The sequence below is a fragment of the Doryrhamphus excisus genome, linkage group LG18, assembly GCF_037039965.1.
Source record: "Doryrhamphus excisus strain RoL-2023G ecotype Guam linkage group LG18, RoL_Dexc_Guam_v1.1, whole genome shotgun sequence".
NCBI lineage: Eukaryota > Metazoa > Chordata > Actinopteri > Syngnathiformes > Syngnathidae > Doryrhamphus > Doryrhamphus excisus.
The window spans coordinates 12482784-12502991 of NC_136374.1; the positions used below are offsets into that span (position 1 = coordinate 12482784).

At 41.7% G+C, this 20208-nt stretch overlaps 2 protein-coding genes across 2 annotated transcripts in view; both read left to right on the top strand.

Annotated features, from left to right (window-relative positions):
• The window catches only part of LOC131106420 (potassium voltage-gated channel subfamily A member 2), a 53979-nt gene that overhangs the window by 25039 nt on the left and 8732 nt on the right, over positions 1 to 20208 (top strand). The window lies entirely within an intron of this gene.
• LOC131106075 (potassium voltage-gated channel subfamily A member 3-like) lies at positions 10731 to 13289 on the top strand. The gene has a single exon (XM_058054803.2). It carries the CDS (start codon positions 10749 to 10751, stop codon positions 12285 to 12287), a length of 1539 nt encoding a protein of 512 aa, XP_057910786.2. The 5' UTR covers positions 10731 to 10748; the 3' UTR covers positions 12288 to 13289.

The following is a 20208-nucleotide window of genomic DNA, read 5'->3' on the forward strand; positions in this document are numbered from 1 at the left end:
TAAAGTAACTTATGTTTAAGTGTTCTGTTTTAATTGTACTTGAAATCACATCTGAAATCATCATTCATTCAAAAAGTCTAGCTGTTAACCCCCAAAGATGTATTCTATACGTACATATACAGTTTTTAGTGTGGAATCATAAGCAAAGTTTTTGACCTTTGTTTACTTTGTCATGAGTATTTTTCAATCACTTAATGGATATTGTGATCGTTCTTTAACAAATAATTTCCCCTCTTTCTGATTTTGATTCGCTTTAGATGTAAAAGCACAACAAAGCACATGACTTCAATTCCATTGAAGTGATTCCCAGACGGCACGTATTGTCTCCTGATTTCCTGCCCCCTCTCTCTCTGCCTCTCTTTGCACCAACGCCAAAATATATACGAGCACGCAGGGTCCACAATCAATCGTTATTAGCATTCAGGTCCATACGACTCCTCCACACAGAGCTGCTGTCTCTTCTCAGGTCTGACATAAAGCTATAGTCCAGTGAAGGGGGGGGTGTCTTCTGGAGACAATTCATTACGCTGACAGGGTGTCATACAGGGAGCAGAGCTTGCTCTTCCCTTGGGGCGGTTTTTAATCCAGGAGGCTGCATCCTTTTTCTCTGACCTGCCTGCTCCTTGGCTGCCACCATCACGTACGTTTCACTGCTAGAATATGGTTTGGAATAGAACCCCCACCTGTCATGATGCTGTTATCTCAACTTGGCACCTCCTTGAAGATGTTGTGACTCAGTCTGTTCACAACTGAAGACATTTTAAGGACATTTTTGCTGCACAAATATCACAATGCTGAGTTGCACGGCGGTTGAGTGGTTAGCACGCAGACCTTACAGCTAGGAAAACCGAGTTAAATCCCACCTTCGGCCTTCTCTGTGTGGAGTTTGCATGTTCTCCTTGTGCATGTGTGGGTTTTCTCCGGGTACTCCGGTTTCCTCCCACATTCCAAAAACACGCTAGGTTAATTAGCGACTCCAAATTGTCCATAGGTATGAATATGAGTGTGAATGGTTGTTTGTCTATATGTGCCCTGTGATTGGCTGGCGACCAGTCCAGTGTGTACCCCGCCTCTTGCCCGAAGACAGCTGGGATAGGCTCCAGCACCCCCCGCGACCCTTGTGAGGAAAAGCGGTAGAAAATGAATGAATGAATTATATTTCCTATAGCAGGTTGCACGGCAGTCGGGTGGTTAGCGCTCAGACCTCACAGCTAGGAGACTCGAGTTCAAACCTCGGTCATCTCGGTGTGGAGTTTGCATGTTTTCCCCGTGCGTGCGTGGGTTTTCTCGGGGTACTCCGGTTTCCTCCCACATTCCAAAAACATGCTAGGTTAATTAGCGACTCCAAATTGTCCATAGGTATGAATGTGAGTGTGAATGGTTGTTTGTCTATATGTGCCCTGCGATTGGCTGGCGACCAGCCCAGGGTGTACCCCGCCTCTTGCCCGAAGACAGCTGGGATAGGTTCCAGCATACCCCCACGACCCTAATGAGGATAAGAAGATGGATTGATAGTAGTAGTACTTGCCATGTGTATACTGTGTGATGATTATTATATTATGACCCATGAGTCAAACTATTATCTTGAGTCATGACCACCTGTTTGTTGATGAGTTAGTCCCTTGATTGAAACGTCATTCTGAATACTTGATGGTTCCCAGCGTCACGCAGCGGCCCCCAGTTAATTTGAGTTAACTTATGGTCGACCTAAAAAATATACCTAATCAAACAAAGCCTTACTTCACTAAAGTGCCATCTGCCGGGCTACCACTGCATATTTCAGATGGAAAATGGTGTTAAAAAAAAAAAAAAAAAAAAACTGAGCTAAACAATCATCCGGCTGTGTGTCGTCGTGTTGCAATGCAGCCCGTCTTGGACGCAATCGCAACATTGAGGCACAGACGTTGGCAAGATGCTCCTTGTCATTCCACCGGCATGCTCAGAGCACGTCACGTTTCTCATGCGCGTCGTCACGCAGCAGCAGCTGCTCATGTTTCCTTGTTGGTGAGGATGGTGCATATGTGTCAGAATAAATCCCTTGCACACCCCAGTGTTGTAACATTGCATGTCTAAGTATAGATTCACATGAAATGACATTTAGATGCCAGGGTTCCTCATCAAATATGGACATCAAAGCACCTCATTTAAATGCTGTGCAGAGGTCACTGATTAGCCACACTCCAAATGAAGTCTGTAATAACTTGTCACATTTTACAGGTTTAATTAACCAGAAAATGTCTTAGACAGGTGTACCCTCACCGACTGAACAAAAGCATGATCAAAACCAGTGTTAATAATGCATGAAAGTCTGAGCAAAATGGCTTTACATTTTGACCAGTAGACACAAAAATATGGGGAAAATAATTTGACTTTTGATTTAAACTCAAAATCAACAGGATTCTTGCTGAGCGTCTTAATTCAAAGGATTCATTCATTGGGGGTGCTATCCCAACTGTCTTCAGGCAAGAGGCGGGGTACACCCTGGACTGGTCGCCAGCCAATCACAGGGCACATATAGACAAACAACCATTCACACTCACATTCATACCTATGGACAATTTGGAGTCGCCAATTAACCTAGCATGTTTTTGGAATGTGGGAGGAAACTGGAGTACCTGGAGAAAACCCACGCATGCACGGGGAGAACATGCAAACTCCCGAAGGTGGGATTGAACTCAGGTCTCCTAGCTGTGATGTTTGCGCGCTAACCACATGACCGCCGTGCAGTCCTGAATATTTTATTTGTAAATGAATTATTTTGATGTTGAAAAAAAATGTTATTGGAATGTGGGAGGAAACCGGAGTACCCGGAGAAAACCCACACATGGGGAGAACATGCAAACTGCACACAGAGATGCCAGAGTGGGGAATCGAACCGAGTCTCCTAGCTGTGTGGCCTACATGCTAACCACTCATCCGCTGTGCAGCCCATTCTCTAAAATGCTATTCAGTGTAAACTCCACACAGAGATAGCCGAGGGTGGGATTGAACTTGGTTCTCTTTGCTGTGAGGTCTGCGCGCTAGCCACACGTCCACCGTGCAGCCCTGAATATTATATTTGTAAATTAATTATTTTGATGTAAAAAAAAAAATTTTGAGAATGTGGGAGGAAACCGGAGTACCCGGAAAAAACCCACGCATGCACGGGGAGAACATGCAAACTCCACACAGAGATGTCCGAGGATGGAATTGAACTCAGGTCTCCTAGCTGTGAGCCCTGTGCACTAACCACTCAGTCACCGTGCAGCCACATTGTAATATTTATAAAAGTCAGTGACACTGATATTTATAAATCAGTGTTAATATCTGGTCTCGTCTCATTCTAATCAACCCAATGTGGTCTATTGTCTCGTCTTGTGAGCAGAGTGTCTCTTGGCCCCCCCATTACTGTCCCTTGACAACATTACTGTAATAAAAATACTTGCTGAAACTCTTGCATCAATCTGACTCAACAGTAAGTCCTGATAAAAACATTGCATCAGTTTACAAGGTAACATTTTAGGCTACAATCCTGAGGAGGAGTGAGGAGGAGGAGGAGATTTGTCATTTCTTAGCCTTTTGGCCAGTCTGTGTTCTCCATGGAAAGTGACAACGCTCAGACTCCCGTTTGAGTAACGAGAAGCACGGATTCATTCTCACTATCCGTTGTGGCTGGCAGTCCGGCTAATCAATAACAGCACACACACACAGACAAAGATGGACCGGCATTGATGGAATGCTCGAACATCGGCCACGTTCACTGCCAGAGCCAAATCATTACCCTGTCATGTGATTTGCTACTGGGAGTCAAGGTGAAGGCCAAGGTCATAAATAATGTGGCGATTTTATTTGACGTGATGAGAGGCGGCAGAGGTGAAAGGTTAAATAAGCATGGTTAGCTCCGTAAGCCAACAGCCTGTGAAGATCTCATCCACTAATACAATCTGATCAATTGAACAGTCATCGTTTAAGTCATGTAAACCGCGTTTCTACTGAATCCGAGACAACCCTAGACACATGGGATTGGTCTCATGGATTATGTAACGGCGGGGATGCTATTGATTTTGAATAATAAACGCCTACCTCGACTCAAGATGGTTCAAGTATCTGTACTTAAAAGACAAATTAGTGTGTTAGCATATCCAGCACTAAACAGGACGCCATTCATAACTAATATTATTATATTGATTTTCAAGGATAACCTATGAGGGGCAGGGCAAAGTAGTTGAGGTCAAAGGTCAGTCAATTAATATATCTTAATTGCAGAGGCTCCACTGACAATAATTTACAGCAAATTTTTTGGCTTTGACGGTTTTTAACAATGTCCTACACTTGGTAAATGAGGTCAAAGGTCAGGGTCAGCTGTATATAGCCATTTTATGGTTACGTATGCACTGATATTAATTATTAATATTGTAGAAAAAGAGAACCAGTCACGTGCGTGTGTTGGAATATGCAGGCGGATGAATACATAGTCGTGTTGCTACACATTATTTTTAGTTAACTATTTAGTTAACAGGCGGCTCAGCGGTCGAGTGGTTAGCGCGCAGACCTCACAGCTAGGAGACCAGGGTTCAATTCCACCCTCGGCCATCTCTGTGTGGAGTTTGCATGTGCTTGTGTGGGTTTTCTCCGGGTACTCCGGCACTCCTAGGTTCAGTGGCCACTCCAAATTGTCCATAGGTATGAATGTGAGTGTGAATGGTTGTTTGTCTATATGTGCCCTGTGATTGGCTGGCGACCAGTCCAGGGTGTACACCGCTTCTCGCCCAAAGACAGCTGGGATAGGCTCCAGCACCCCTCGTGAGGAAAAGCGGTAGAAAATGAATGAGTTAATGAATTTAGTTAACAATTTAAAGGCACAGTTTGTATTTTTTTTTTGACAGGAAGTTGTGACAGAGTAGTGCATCAATGGAGACTTAACCCCTCGCTTTATCCTGTGAGCGGAGTTGCGGTCGGATTTTGGTGATGAGGAACATAGTTCTGGTTAGTCTCTGGAGCCACTTAAGTCAAGAGTTTGGATTTTCAAAACAAATGTTCTCAAGATAGATAACGTTGATAACAAAAAAGACTCTCCCTCCACGCATGTAAACACTGTGGAACAGTGCGACTGTGTAAACAGGTGGACAGGCGAGATGGACTTTTTTGTTTGTGCGACGGTTTTTTGATGCAAATATATTATTATTTAGAGCGCATACGGTTCCTTCAACACTGCTGATGGGGATGCCGTCCCTTTAAGTTGAATCATTCTGACTTCCAAGTCAGTCAGGCAGACTTGTTTGGTGGCAGTGGGTAAAAAGGGAAAATCTATGTCTTAGTCTCAGTTATATGACTATACTGTATAAACATACAGTACATCATACCATCATCGGAGAAAAAAAGTTTGTTGTTACCTTTATCCGTTCTTTAGTAATCAGCAGTAGAACATAGGTAAGTTTCAGGAAAATATCAGTTCCCGACTACAAAAGAGAGAAATTTAGATTCTTGTGAAAAATTTCAAGCATAACTTTCACTTTGACACAAATATTATATCTAATATCTATGCTATAATATAGAAAGAAATATACCACAACAAAAACAACATAAAAAATGTGTTTTATTGTGAAGTGCTCTCACTCGTGTTGCCATCATTAGACAATTAGACGTCATTTTTTCAGTGGATGGTAAATCAATACAAGCTGTACACTGACTACTCTCAAGTAAATCCACTTTTAATTTTTGTATCTTGACGAGTTATCATAAAATATATTGCAGGTTATAACAATGTGTAACTTGTCCTGCACGGAGTGTGTATGCTAATAAGCATGCTATAATGTGTGTTTATGCATAATTCAAACAAGGGCTCCAATCTATGAAAGTAGCACGGCTGATGACAGTAAATAACCTGCAGTGTATTGACGGTTCAGAGCGTGGGAATTTACGTGATGGGATTCCTCGCTCCCTCTGGCCGTCTGATATGTTCTATCTCATAAGAGTGTAATCAGAAAAGCGCTTCCCTGGCATTTAAATGTCCCTCGACTGCCATCAATTCTGATTTTCACGGCGTCCAGCAAATGAAAAAAGAATTTACTTGCGATGTGGAGTTAGACCTTGGGTGGGGTGACGGGTCTCCATCATCCATGCACAGTGCAACATACATGAAGCGTGACCTAAATAGATAACGGAATCAAGGAAACGGATGATGAGTGTCTATAGTGTTGTTGTGTTCACATGAAAGTGTCTTTTCAGAGTCTAAGCCCTTTTTTTCTGTGGCTGTAGGCATAAGTAGCCTTGCGTTCAACACACACACACACACACACACACACAAACACACACTCAAAGTAGAACCCTCCTCCGCTTTAATCCAGATATGTAACATAATTCATTCCTCTGTGGGAATGCGCCACAAATTCTCTAAGTCGACTTTACTCCTGCACAAGCTGGAGCGGAAGTTATGTAATATCTTCAACTAGAAATACTTTTTTTTTCTCTTTACAAAACACACTCCATGTTTTGGTTGTCATGGTGACAAACTCCAGACATAACTTATTGTACTTCTCAAGAAAACTAGGGTGAAGCTTACCTCTTTCTTTGGAAGCTGACTGACTAAATTGACTAAATTGTTCAATAATCAACATTTGGAAACATAGGAAAGCTTTTGTCACAATGATATATATACATGTGTATATATATATATAGTCCAAACTGAATGAAATGACAACATAACATCTTATACTTATATGCAATATTTATATTTTATTGTAGGTTTTATTATTACACCATCCATCCATTTTCTGTACCGCTTATCCTCACGAGGGTTGCGGGGGTGCTGGAGCCTATCCCAGCTGTCTTTGGGCGAGACTGGTGGCCAGCCAATCACAGGGCACATATAGACAAACAACCATTCACACTCACATTCATACCTATGGACAATTTGGAGTCGCCAATTAACCTAGCATGTTTTTGGAATGTGGGAGGAAACCGGAGTACCCGGAGAAAACCCACGCATGCACGGGGAGAACATGCAAACTCCACACAAAGATGGCGCGCTAACCAATCGACCGCCGTGCAGCCATTTTAGTGTATTATTTACTTATATGCAATATTTATATTTTATTGTAGGTTTTATTACTACACCATCTATCCATCCATTTTCTGTACCGCTTATCCTCACAAGGGTTGCGGGGGTGCTGGAGCCTATCCCAGCTGTCTTCGGGCGAGAGGCGGGGTACACCCTGGACTGGTGGCCAGCCAATCACAGGGCACATATAGACAAACAACCATTCACACTCACATTCAGTCGGCAATTAAGCTAATATGTTTTTGGAACATGGGAGGAAACTGGAGTACCCGTCCAAAAAAATATATATGTACATATCTTATGCTGCCAATTTTTAAAAATTGATTTAGGGTAATTCAAGAGCACTGATTTCGGAATTGGCTTTGTTTTCGAGATATAGTGATATTACCATTGTATACTTTTAAAGACTAAATACCAGTATAAAAGGATCTAGTACATATTTAAATTTGCACGTATGATGTTTCAATGTTGGAAAATGTCTGCCAGACGCCACTGTAAAAATAGTACTGATATTTTTTGCTACATTTGTAGCGAATATACTCCTGAAAGCAAAAAAAAAAAAAAAAACATCACAGAATTTGTCAAGCTAGCATATCTTGCATATTTCGGTGTGAAGTTGTTGACCAGGACAAGCCGTGGGTGCCTCTGTGTTAAAAACCTGAAACTATGGAAGAACAAAAAACTGAAGGGACTGAGATTTGGTGTTCGTATGGCGTGGACAAAACCACAAAACCACCATGATGTTTGCATGATCCAAAAAGCAGAATTGGGAATACCCGAACAAAAATGACAGCATTCCAGTACCTGTATTCACCTCATTTCCCCAAGAATACCCATACCAAAGAACCTCAAACCTCCACACAGTCTGCAACATTTGAATGATCATTGGACCGTTTAATTGATAATTATGTCCATGCTTCCCTAGTTGACTATTATTTCATTATAATGTTCTCACTGTTATTAAATGTGTCTTTGCTGATTGGCTGTGTTAAATCACATGGTCCTACTAACTTAAAGTAGGGCTTCTTTTTGATTTACCACCCATTGCCACTTTCTCCATAACAACCTGCACCAACAGGTTTCTATTTTTCCTAGAAAGAGAATAATATGCCTCTACTTTTATTTGATCCTCTGCAACTGCAGGATTTACCCTCTACTATAGTACTGCTCTTTATTTGTTTATTTTTCCATTTCCAGTCCAAACGAGGTCAATAGGTTTTTGGAGATCAGTGCCATCCCTTTAAGAGGATTTTGTCAGTGTTGAGTGTTGTTGCCATATTTGGTATCGTAGCACGAGCTCGGCTTTTCCTTTTTACTTTCTTCTCAGCACATTGAAATGAATATATGCTCAATAGACATGTTTGAATCCCATTTGGATTCATTAATAAATCCCCCTCCCTTTCCTTGCACACGTGTTGCTCACCCCCAGACAATGTCAGCCGCCTTTGATGAAGCATGAAACAACACTGTGCTAACAAAGGCACACACGGGACGCTTCTTCAGCTGGGTATTGTTAAGTTGGAAAAAAAAAACATGCTTATTGGGTTTTGGGGTGTTTATGCAGATGAAATGAGGTGAATGATCTCAGTGCTTGTATCTGTGTGTGTGTGTGAACAACACAGCAGGTTGATTAGTGAGGTGAGGCTTTGCTTTCAGGACCACGGAGAGCAACATCAGCAGGTCAACACAACACAATCACAGGGAGCAAGACCATTGTGTAGTCTTGCTTTCATCCATCTGCTTTCGGGAGCATGCTGACACCCGCTATCAGTCCACCTTTTATTAGGGTGTGAAATTCAAGGCTTTGGGGCCGGATCTGGCCAGCCACATCATTTTATGAGGTAAATAATGCACATGGATAAGACCATTTGTACTGTTTGCAAATGTAGTTTTTAATAAAATATTTGATATTGCAAGCATTTACAATTCACAATAAATCACACAATAGTTGTAAATATCTGCTTGGCACTATTTTTCTTGACTAAATGAGTTTAAAAAAGCAAGTAACCAAATGCAGAGAAAATGATATACTAACATAGGCTAAGTCAGTGGTTTTCAAACTGTAGGATGCGGTGTTTTGACAGTAGGAGCTTGGGGCTACTATGAGCACATTTCATTTAGAGTTTTTTTTTCAAGAAAATATTGAGTTTTTATATTACTATTTCAAAAAAGTTGGTGCTTGAAAATGGTAATGGATAAATGCATACTGTAAATGAGGAAAAAAGTATTACCCAAAGTTTGTGATGGGAGTAAATTGACTCATCTAATTTGAATTATGACATCACCAGGCTCGGAAATGGTCTGATCCCTGTCACTGTGATACCCAACAAGCTCATCAAAATGTCTGATCCACTTCTTCATCTCTCACGCAAACACGAGCATCATCAACATCATTTATTGCGGGATACTGAACACCACCACTGCTTTCTCTTAATAATAATAATAATAAATGTAATGTATAACACACTCTACATCAAATGAATGATCTCAAAGTGCAACAGTTACAATAGAAGAATAAAAGTTAACAAGTGTCACAATAACACAATAAGAACATCCAAAATAAGTAGAGCAATGGAGGTGGAAATGACCAAAGCCAAACTAACACAACACAGTGAACCAAAGACGTTAAATATGCATTAAAATAGCTAAAAGCTTTTCTAAAAACATATGTTTTTAATCCTTTTTAAAAACAGTCTAACGTCTGTATTAGAAGTGTATTTCCTTCCTGCGACCCCGCCGTCATCATAGCGGTGTTTTGACCACCTGTGCTACACACAATGCACATTGTGAATCCTGTGACCCACAACACGATTAAGCTCCAAAAATGTCACAGTGTTATTATTGGTGCTGTGGAAACTTGCCAGGGTAATTTTTCAACTGTAAAACAGACCAATGCAGTGATTATTGGAATTATGTTTGTTGTTTGTATTTATTGAAAAACTGTGTGGGGGGGGGGGGTTAAAGTAGGAGATTTTATGCTTTAGTTACATTGGAGGAGCTATGGCATCTAGACATTTCAGGTATGTCGTGAAATGAAAAATATCAGGCACCGCCACACGTCTTGAGGGTTGCGGGGGTGCTGGAGCCTATCCCAGCTGTCTTCAGGCGAGAGGCGGGGTACACCCTGGACTGGTGGCCAGCCAATCACAGGGCACATATAGACAAACAACCATTCACACTCACATTCATACCTATGGACAATTTGGAGTCGCCAATTAACCTAGCATGTTTTTGGAATGTGGGAGGAAACCGGAGTACCCGGAGAAAACCCACGCATGCACGGGGAGAACATGCAAACTCCACACAGAGATAGCCGAGGGTGGAATTGAACCCGGGTCTCCTAGCTGTGAGGTCTGCGTGCTAATATGTGTGTGATGTGGTTTCCACTCATGATATTTCCTATTGTCTTGTTTAAGTGTGCAGACGTACCTAATGTTTTGGCCCGTGTGTGCGTGATTAAGTGTATGCGCGCCACTGAGAGTTGATTTCCACGCGTGGACGACGTGAGACGTGTTTGTGTCTGTGAGGGGAGGGGTTGTTTAAAAAAAAAGAGCAAAGGCAGAAGGGAGACGAGCGCGTCATTTGTGCACGAGCGCGGCGATGGCTGACGGTTCGGGTCAACCTTAGCTCTCCGGGCTCTCTGGAAGAGGCGTGGCGCCATCCCCACCTCCCTCCCACCCCCACCCAGACCAAACTCGGAACCACCTGTATGGACCACCGGGACTCGGGCGTGCTTCTCTCACCTGTGTCCTCCAGGCGCCAGCAGCTGAGCGATGACGACGAGGGCGACATGACAGTGGAGAACATGCCGGAGGAGACAGCCGTGCTCTCGGCGCCACACCACCTGTCCGTGGGTCGCTACGAGCTGGGCCGCCAGGCTGGATGCTGCGAGCGCGTCGTCATCAACATCTCAGGCTTGCGCTTCGAGACGCACCTGAAAACTTTCAACCTGTTCCCGGACACGTTGCTGGGGGACCCCAGGAAGAGGATGCGCTACTTTGACCCCCTCAGGAACGAGTACTTCTTCGACCGGAACCGACCCAGCTTTGACGCCATCCTCTATTACTACCAGTCCGGGGGGCGCATCAGGAGACCTGTTAACGTCCCCATTGATATTTTCTCCGAGGAGATCAGGTTCTATCAACTCGGTGAGGATGCCATGGAGAAATTTCGAGAGGATGAAGGCTTCATTAAAGAGGAGGAACGCGTCTTGCCTAAAAACGACTTCCAAAAACAGATCTGGCTCCTGTTCGAGTACCCGGAGAGCTCCGGTCCAGCTCGGGGCATCGCTATTGTCTCCGTGCTCGTCATTCTTATCTCCATAGTCATCTTCTGCATGGAGACCCTGCCTGAGTTCCGGGACGAGCGAGAGCAAGCTGATACGCGGACTCGCACTTTGAACACCACCGGTCACCTTTACGCACCGAGTCCTTTCACGGACCCTTTCTTTGTCATCGAAACCCTGTGCATTATCTGGTTCTCTTTCGAGCTCTTGGTGCGCTTCTTCGCCTGCCCCAGTAAGACCAGTTTCTCCAAAAACATCATGAACCTCATCGACATTGTGGCCATCATCCCGTACTTTATCACTCTGGGCACCGAGCTGGCGGAAACGGAGACCAACGGGGGCCAGCAGGCTATGTCCCTCGCCATTCTCAGGGTCATCCGCCTTGTGCGCGTTTTCCGCATCTTTAAGCTCTCACGTCACTCAAAGGGTCTCCAGATCCTGGGGCAGACCCTCAAGGCCAGCATGAGGGAGCTGGGTTTGCTCATCTTCTTCCTCTTCATAGGGGTCATACTCTTCTCCAGTGCGGTGTACTTCGCCGAGGCGGACGACCCGACCTCCAGCTTCAACAGCATCCCCGACGCCTTCTGGTGGGCGGTGGTCACTATGACTACGGTGGGCTACGGGGACATGCACCCGGTGACCATCGGTGGTAAAATCGTCGGCTCTCTGTGCGCCATCGCCGGCGTGTTAACCATCGCTTTGCCGGTGCCTGTCATCGTGTCCAACTTCAACTACTTTTACCACCGAGAGACCGACGGGGACGAGCAGCCTCTGTACACGAACGCCGGAAGCTGCGACCACATCCCCGGTGCGGAAGCGTTACAACCGCGGGGGTCTTGCGCCTCCTCGACCGTCGTCAGGGGCGACTTTGCCGGCCTGGAGGAGAGCGTCAAGCGGGTCAACTTGAGCGCTGAAAACAGCCAGAACTGCGTTAACATCACCAAGATCTTCACGGACGTGTAAATATGACCCACGTTGAACATGTGTGGCGGAAAAAAGTAGCAACTTTTATTTTTTTAAACCGACTGTCCTCCATATCTGCACTAATACACAAAATATTCACTTTTAACAGGACTCATTTAGCCTTTTTTTTTTAAATGTAACTTTTAATTTTTTAGTATTTTTCTAAATCCGTATTATTCTTCATACTCATAACTTTTACATGTTCAAGTATTATTCAAAAAACTTTAAAAAGTGGACATATTTCCCTGTTGCCTATACATATCTTGATGTTCAAATGTATTGATTGGCAGGCCACTTCATAAGGTATACCTGTACAGAGGGGTTTCCAAGTGGGAGGCGCAGTAGCTTGAGAAAAACAAAGAAAAACATTCCTAAAACCAGCTAACTTTGGTTATACCCTGAGTACAAGAGGGTTTATTTCTGTTTTTTTGAGGTGAAACTTTGAAAACCGCTACTCGAGTGGGATCTAATACAAGCGTGTTATGGAAATATCAGCCTTTAAAAAGATAATAATGCTCACTATTCATTGTGTTATAACAATGTGTTTTTAAAAATGGAGAACGCCACTGTTTCAAATATTTTAGTTACTATTGCACAGGCATATAATGGAAAAAAAAACTTTCGCCTACAACTTTGACTCAGTATTGGGTGACGGTCTGCCTCAACCAGTTGCATTATGACTATAATATAATAACTATCATGACAGTGTAAAGATTATTATCTTTGTAAAGACAGATGTTTTCTCATTCGACTGCCCATGTTGTGTTCAGTGTGCGTTGTCTATTATATACACTATATATCTCCATGAGTCAAATCGTCCGTCTTGAGATTTGATATTGTCAAGTGATTAGAGACATTTGTATAAACAGCCTGTTGAGATGTTTGAGATTATTAATCAGGTATCAAATACACTTGAGTGCTGTATAGATGATCATATAATTTTAAAGTCTTTACATTCAGAGTTGCCTATATATATATATAGACTATGGTAAATAAAAAAACACACTGAAGTGACTCAAAAAGTGTTGGAATGTTCATATATGTGTTGGAAGAAAGAAGAACTGGACCTTTGACCCTAGCCTCCTATAAGGCTACCTTATGTTGGATATTCAATATCGGTAAAGGCTACTGGGCTGCACGGCGGTCGTGTGGTTAGCGCGCAGAACTCAAAGCTAGGAGCCAGGGTTCAATTCCACCCTCGGCCATCTCTGTGTGGAGTTTGCATGTTCTCCCCGTGCATGCGTGGGTTTTTTTTCTGGGTACTCCGGTTTCCTCCCACATTCCAAAAACATGCTAGGTTAATTGGCGACTCCAAATTGTCCATAGGTATGAATGTGAGTGTGAATGGTTGTTTGTCAATATGTGCCCTGTGATTGGCTGCCGACTGGTCCAGGGTGTACCCCGCCTCTTGCCCGAAGACAGCTGGAATAGTGACTCCCGTGAGGATAAGCGGTAGAAAATAAATGAATAAAGGCTGCCAGAATGGAAAATAATAGGACACTCCGTTACATTTATGACATGCTTCCATATATGTAATCCAGATATAGGTTTAGAAACATGTTCCATTCCTAAGTCAATTTTTCGTTAAAGCAGATGAGGCTGCCTGACACTTGATGAAAAAGGATGAAAAATGACAAAAGCAACACGTCCTTCCTCAGTGTAACTGCTTCTCAAGAGTGTCTGATATTCACGAAGCAGTTGTTAGTGCTTCGTAACCACAAAATGTCATCAACCTCCTGCATCCTCAAAGTTTTATAATAATTATACAAATATTGAATGACAAATAATTTGCTAAGTCTCACCTGAGCCCTTTGCTTGGTGGCTTCATTTTTCAACCATTCATTCATTTTCTACCGTTTATCCTCCCAAGGGTTGCAGGGGTGCTGGAGCCTATCCTAGCTGTCTTGGGATGAGAGGTGGGGTACACCCTGGACTGGTCGCTAGCCAATCACAGGGCACATATAGACAAGAAGGACAAAATAAGAAGCTGAAAATATACCACTTCCACACAGAATGAGAGGATTTTTTTTTTCCTCACGAGGGTCGCGGGCGTGCTGGAGCCTATCCCAGCTGTCTTCGAGCGAGAGGCGGGGTACACCCTGGACTGGTGGCTAGCCAATCACAGGGCACATATAGACAAACAACCATTCACACTCACATTCATACCAATGGACAATTTGGAGTCGCCAATTAACCTAGCATGTTTTTGGAATGTGGGAGGAAACCGGAGTACCCGGAGAAAACCCACGCATGCATGGGGAGATGGAACTTGGGTCTCCTAGCTGTGAGGCCTGCACGTTAACCACTTTGGTGCCGTGCAGCCCTTTTTCAACCAATGTTGCTCAGCACACAAGGCCTAAAGCTGTGTACTAATTTTGTGGTTTACCCCACAAGTTATAGTGCCTGTTTTTGTAGAGTGTGATTTAGCTGTGTGAGAAATTTCAAGTCAAAGCCACATCTAGTTAACGGTGCCACCAACTGCTGTATTGATCAGAAAAATAATAGCTCATGCAACAGAGTAGGGGTGCATGTTTTGCCCCATTTTTAGCCGGTGTGTGCAGCAGTCAGGAGTGGAAGCGGTATCACATACAGCATACCACAAAGGTGAATACTTGTAATGTATATATACACGCACGGGCACCATGAAAACACATTTGATGACGTGCTCCATGCCCGTACCCGCCCCCTTTTCTCTGCCTGATGCAGTCTCCATGACGACTGTGGTTTCCCAGGCAACCACCTCTTATGTTACCTCGGCATTGTGTTGCACGAGGAAGGACTTTCCCCTTTCTGTCCTTGGAGGGGAAATAAAAATGGATCACCCACATGCAGGCGTTTCCTCATAAAGGCACATGTGCCCTCAACTTCCTGTTTGAGGCTGTTTATATTCATTTTAATGAGCCGTTGGTCTTTGAAAGTGAAAACTAGTTGACCGTTGTTGAATTGGGATTATATTGGTGTGGTTCTTTTTAATTCCTAAAAAGAAATAATATATCTGTAGTTTGTGTACTTATACATTAATACTTCTTTAATGGGACTTCAAAAGTCAATAAATGTCAAAAATTATGTTTAAAATAAATACAACACGCAATACTTAATTTTAAAACTATATATCAAACCTTAAATTTATGACACTACATTAAAAAACTTCACCTAAAACACTAGTCCTCGGGTGTTTTGTTGTTTCACTCTTTAATCAAAGGCCTTTGGAGCCTCAAATAGCTCAGTACTGCCATCCAGTGGTTAATATAAGCAATTGCTGCGTGGTGCTCAATGGGCCTTTGAATTGCATGTTAGATTTTAAACAACAATTTAATAAACATACTAGTGAAAGAATACCTGACATAATTAAGTGTGGCAGAAATGTACCTTTACAAAGATAATAATGGGCAGGCATATATAATATTTATAGACAGGAAATGATTTTGATGCATTATTATTCAAACAACATGCTGACTTTTTACATCCTGTAAGTACAGCATGACTCTTTGCTGAGTGTCCACTTTTACACACCACATAAAACACGTCTCGTAAAGGCAGGTGCTGCACCCGGTTTAGAACACTTTTTGTTCTCTGATCCGTGTGACCTCTTTGTTCCCTCCTCTTCAACGCACACTATTTAATCATCTTGTTCAAACTGGCAAAAAAAAAAAAAAAAGCGTCAGAAAAGTGGGATTTCTTGCCTTCATTGGGTGCTGCCGGGACCCCTGATTAATGTGTGGTGGGTTTTGTCCACCTCCCGTACTAGAAAAGTGTCATTTCAACATCTCAAAAGAGGATCATTTGAGACAGCCACTGACCTGAAAAACGGGAAAATAGAGAACTCTCAAAAAATGGGAATTGTTTTGCCTTCTTTAGGTCCTGCTGGGACCCCTGATGAATTGGTATGTTTTGTCCAACTCCCGGACCGGAAAAGTGTCCTATTTTCCGGACTATAAGTCACACTTTTTTCATAGGTTGGCTGATCCTGTGACTTATACTCCACAGCGACTTATACATGAAAAAACTGTTTATGTTACATAAACACTGGACACCTTTTCTGTTTATGTTTATTTTTTGTGTAGCTGAATAACTATTGTGTTAGCATATCTTACACCTATTCAGCCTGTTCTCTATTCTTTTATTGTTAGAAATTGACTTCCAAAAGGACGTAATGTCTGTTTTGGTCAAGTAGTTTGTAAAATAAATTACCCGCAAAAAATGCGACTTATACTTCAATGCGACTTATGTATGTTTTTTTCTACCTAATTATGCATTTTTGGCCTTGTGCGACTTATACTCCAGTGTGACTTATGTATGTTTTTTCTACCTAATTATGCATTTTTGGCCTTGTGCGACTTATACTACGGAGTGACTTATAGTCCAGAAAATATGGTAATTTGCGACAGTCGCGGATGTGAAAAATCAGTAAAGTGGGATTTTTTTGCCTTCTTTAGGTCCTGCCGGGACTCCTGATGAATGTGTATATTGAAAATCAGTAGTTCTCTTTCTTATGATGCAGAGAATTAGAAGAAGAAATTATGAAAAGAAAGCAAATTTTGCTAATTTTTAAGTCCTTATTGCCAAACTCATTCAAACATGCTTGCTGTGTACAATGAGGCAAAGGGAATTCCCAAAAGTGTTCCTACAGAGTTGGAAAAGGTGAACAATTAAGGATCAGGCCTCTGATTGATTAATTGATTGATAAGGTAATGTATCCCAACACTGTTGTCATCAACGTCACGCCAACACTGGAGAGAAGTGCTGCCCTTCCATCGCTGAGCACTTTCCCTGCTAATGTTCACTCGCCGAAGGCTATGCTTGAACTTCACAAAGCTCCTTCATAACCAATCAGAGGAAGTCCCATTGGGCGTAAATTATTCACAGCTCTCAGCATTTGTCCTTCCTGCCCCCGTGATATTTCATCACAGTGCATCCCACATCGGAAATAGCAAGACGGCGGCATATTGCCATTCATCCATCCATCCATCTGCTCTTTGGAGCGTGTGTAATGGCGCTGCAGGGGCCATTCATAAAGTTCACTTGTCTTTATGATGTGCGCTGGAGGGCGTCCACTCAGACAAAAGAAAGTCCTGAAAGTATGTGTCAGAGGAAGTGGATAAGCTCCGCCTCCGTTGCTGTGGACAGCTGTGTCATATGCAGGACAGCTCTATACCCCATGCAGGTGTCGTTCACTCCACTATTATTCAAAAGGGACTTTTTAATGATGTTCTAATAGTAATATGTGTAAGAAATGATAATGACAGCAGACAGAGACACAGTGTAGCATCCCCACAGGTTTCACACCGAGTCAAACGCACTTTAATAACTTTATTCAGACTTGAACACATCAACAGCAGTGCAATTCCAAAACCATATTGTAAACCAAACTGTAAAAACATCTCAAAGCAACACTTCCAACACTTGTATAAGTGGTCCAAATAAAACTTGCTCATTGGTTCATGTCATGCACACAAATGGTGAACACCTCCATAACTGTCTCTTGGCGTGTCAGAGCGGGACCTAACTGGCAATGTGCTCTCCTTGCTGGCCAAGCACTTTTCAAATGTTGATGCGTTCAAGCGTTCAAGCATAAATCTCAATGCAAAAATAGAATATGTTGAATTGAATTATGTTCAAATATCCCAGATCACAGAAAAGATACTAAAAACTGGTGAATTGAACTACTGTATGAGTTGTCCTTAAATGCATCCCCTCATTCCTCATAATCACATGGTTCACAAGCCACATGGATGGGATTCAAATGTTCTGCAGCTACTAGAGAGACTAGTGTGATATTTTATATGTTTATGTATGGTGACCTTTAGCTTCATTTAAATTTTCAGTTCATATGGATCTTTACAGTTCATATGTACAAATATAATCCTGCCCTCTACAGTAATAATGGGTGAATTTCAGACATATTTGAAAATGGAGATGGATCACGATGAATTAATTCGCAGCTGGTGATTAATCTTGATCAATTATCATAAACGGAGATCAATTGCGATTAATTGAGTTTAATCTCACAATTAATCATGATTGCTCCATTGTAAATGTGATTAATCGTGATTAATTAATTTATGTTTGTGTGTAATCACGATTAATTATTGCAAATGACAATTAACCCAGATTCATTAATTTTAATCTGGCAATTAATCTTAATTGCACCATTGGAAAATTGTATTAATCACAATTAATCAATTTAGCTCTGGCAAGTAATCACAATTAAATATTGCAAGTGGTGATTAATCACAATTAATTAATTTTAATTTGGCGATTGATCATGATTGCTTCATCGGGAAATGGTGATCAATCACAATGATTTAAATCTGGTGCTTAATCACGATTAATTAATTCCAAGCTGTGATTAATCTGACCATTTCACAGCCCTAATAATTATAAATTGCAGCTTTTCATGAGGTCATGAAGGAAAACACATAGACATGGTACCACCTCTGACTGAGTAGACAATCACTGTTTTGTGTACAGAAGCACAAGCTTTGGAAAACAACAGGCTTTGCTACACGTGTTAAAATAAAGTCTGAAGGTCTCTCTGTCAGGCGTGGAGACTGAAACAAATCGGCGAGCCCATCTCAAATGAGCAGGAGCTGTTAAATATTCTGCATTTTGCCTCCAGTCAATCTTTTTTTGTCTATAAAGCCCCAATTTAACAGCATCCTGCTGTGATTAATGACGGCTAGCTATCACTCTTTCTATCTACTAGTCCTCTGCAGATCATCACTCAGGAGCCGCATCATCACAGTGACTCAGTGGCAGTAAATCCCTCATCCCTCGTCCCAGAACGTACAGTACATCTGTGCCGCATGCAGCACTTTCTCTCTCTCTCTCTCTCTCTCAACACCTGATCATCTTTTTCTAAAATGCTACATCATATCTGAAGTCCTTCATAAAACCTCCTCTCATCCTCAGTATCATCATCTCATATACCGTAAATGATGTTATTTATATTCTCCGCCCTGCGATAGGATTCTTATTTCAAGTATGACCTTCATATAATACAACTCAGTGTTCCTGAAGGAAACGCTTACCTTGGCTAGAATTTCACACAGTGGACACACACACACACGCACGCACACACACACACATCCCCACACACGCACAAATGCACATGCATTGACTCATGAAACATAAGGGGATCCCTGCCTCAGTGACACTGACTCACTCTCAGGCTGACTCACGCTACCTTACCCCCCCCCCATCTGTACCAATGAATAGTAATGTTGTGCATGTCTGTCCTTTCCATTGGAGCGTGCACACAGCTCACTCTGCTTGATGTGGAGAATAAAAGTCACTCACTTGGGATTTCACTTTAGTGCAGTTGGGGTTAAAACAGCAGTATTGACTGTTTGTAGTGTTTTTGGTTAATGTTTTAAACACATTTATGTGAATTAATAATGGTCCAAATTATAATATTGATATTATATTGATAATAAATCCATTATTTATTCATCTATTTTAGAGTTTTTATTTTGTTTTATTTGTTATATATATTTTGTTATATTTGTTATATTTTTGTTATATTTTGTTATTTGTTATATTTTTGTTATGTTATATTTGTTTTATTTTTGTATATATTTTGTTATATTTTGTTATATTTGTTATATTTTTGTTATGTTATATTTGTTATATTTTTGTTATATTTTTGTTATATTATATTTGTTATATTTATTTTTCTATTTACCTATTTTACTTATTTATTATTTGGTTTATAGTGTCTTGTTTTTTTTCATGGTTTTCTCCTTCAACACTGGGATGGATGGATAGATTTATTTCATGGATAACTCAGGAAATTAAAAAAAATCAAATTTAATTTAGTTTAACAAAATAGTTAATCGATTAATTATTGATTAATTGTTGCAGCTCTCCTGACACACATTATTTACTTTTTTGCATTTTGAAACCTTAAATCTATAGGATC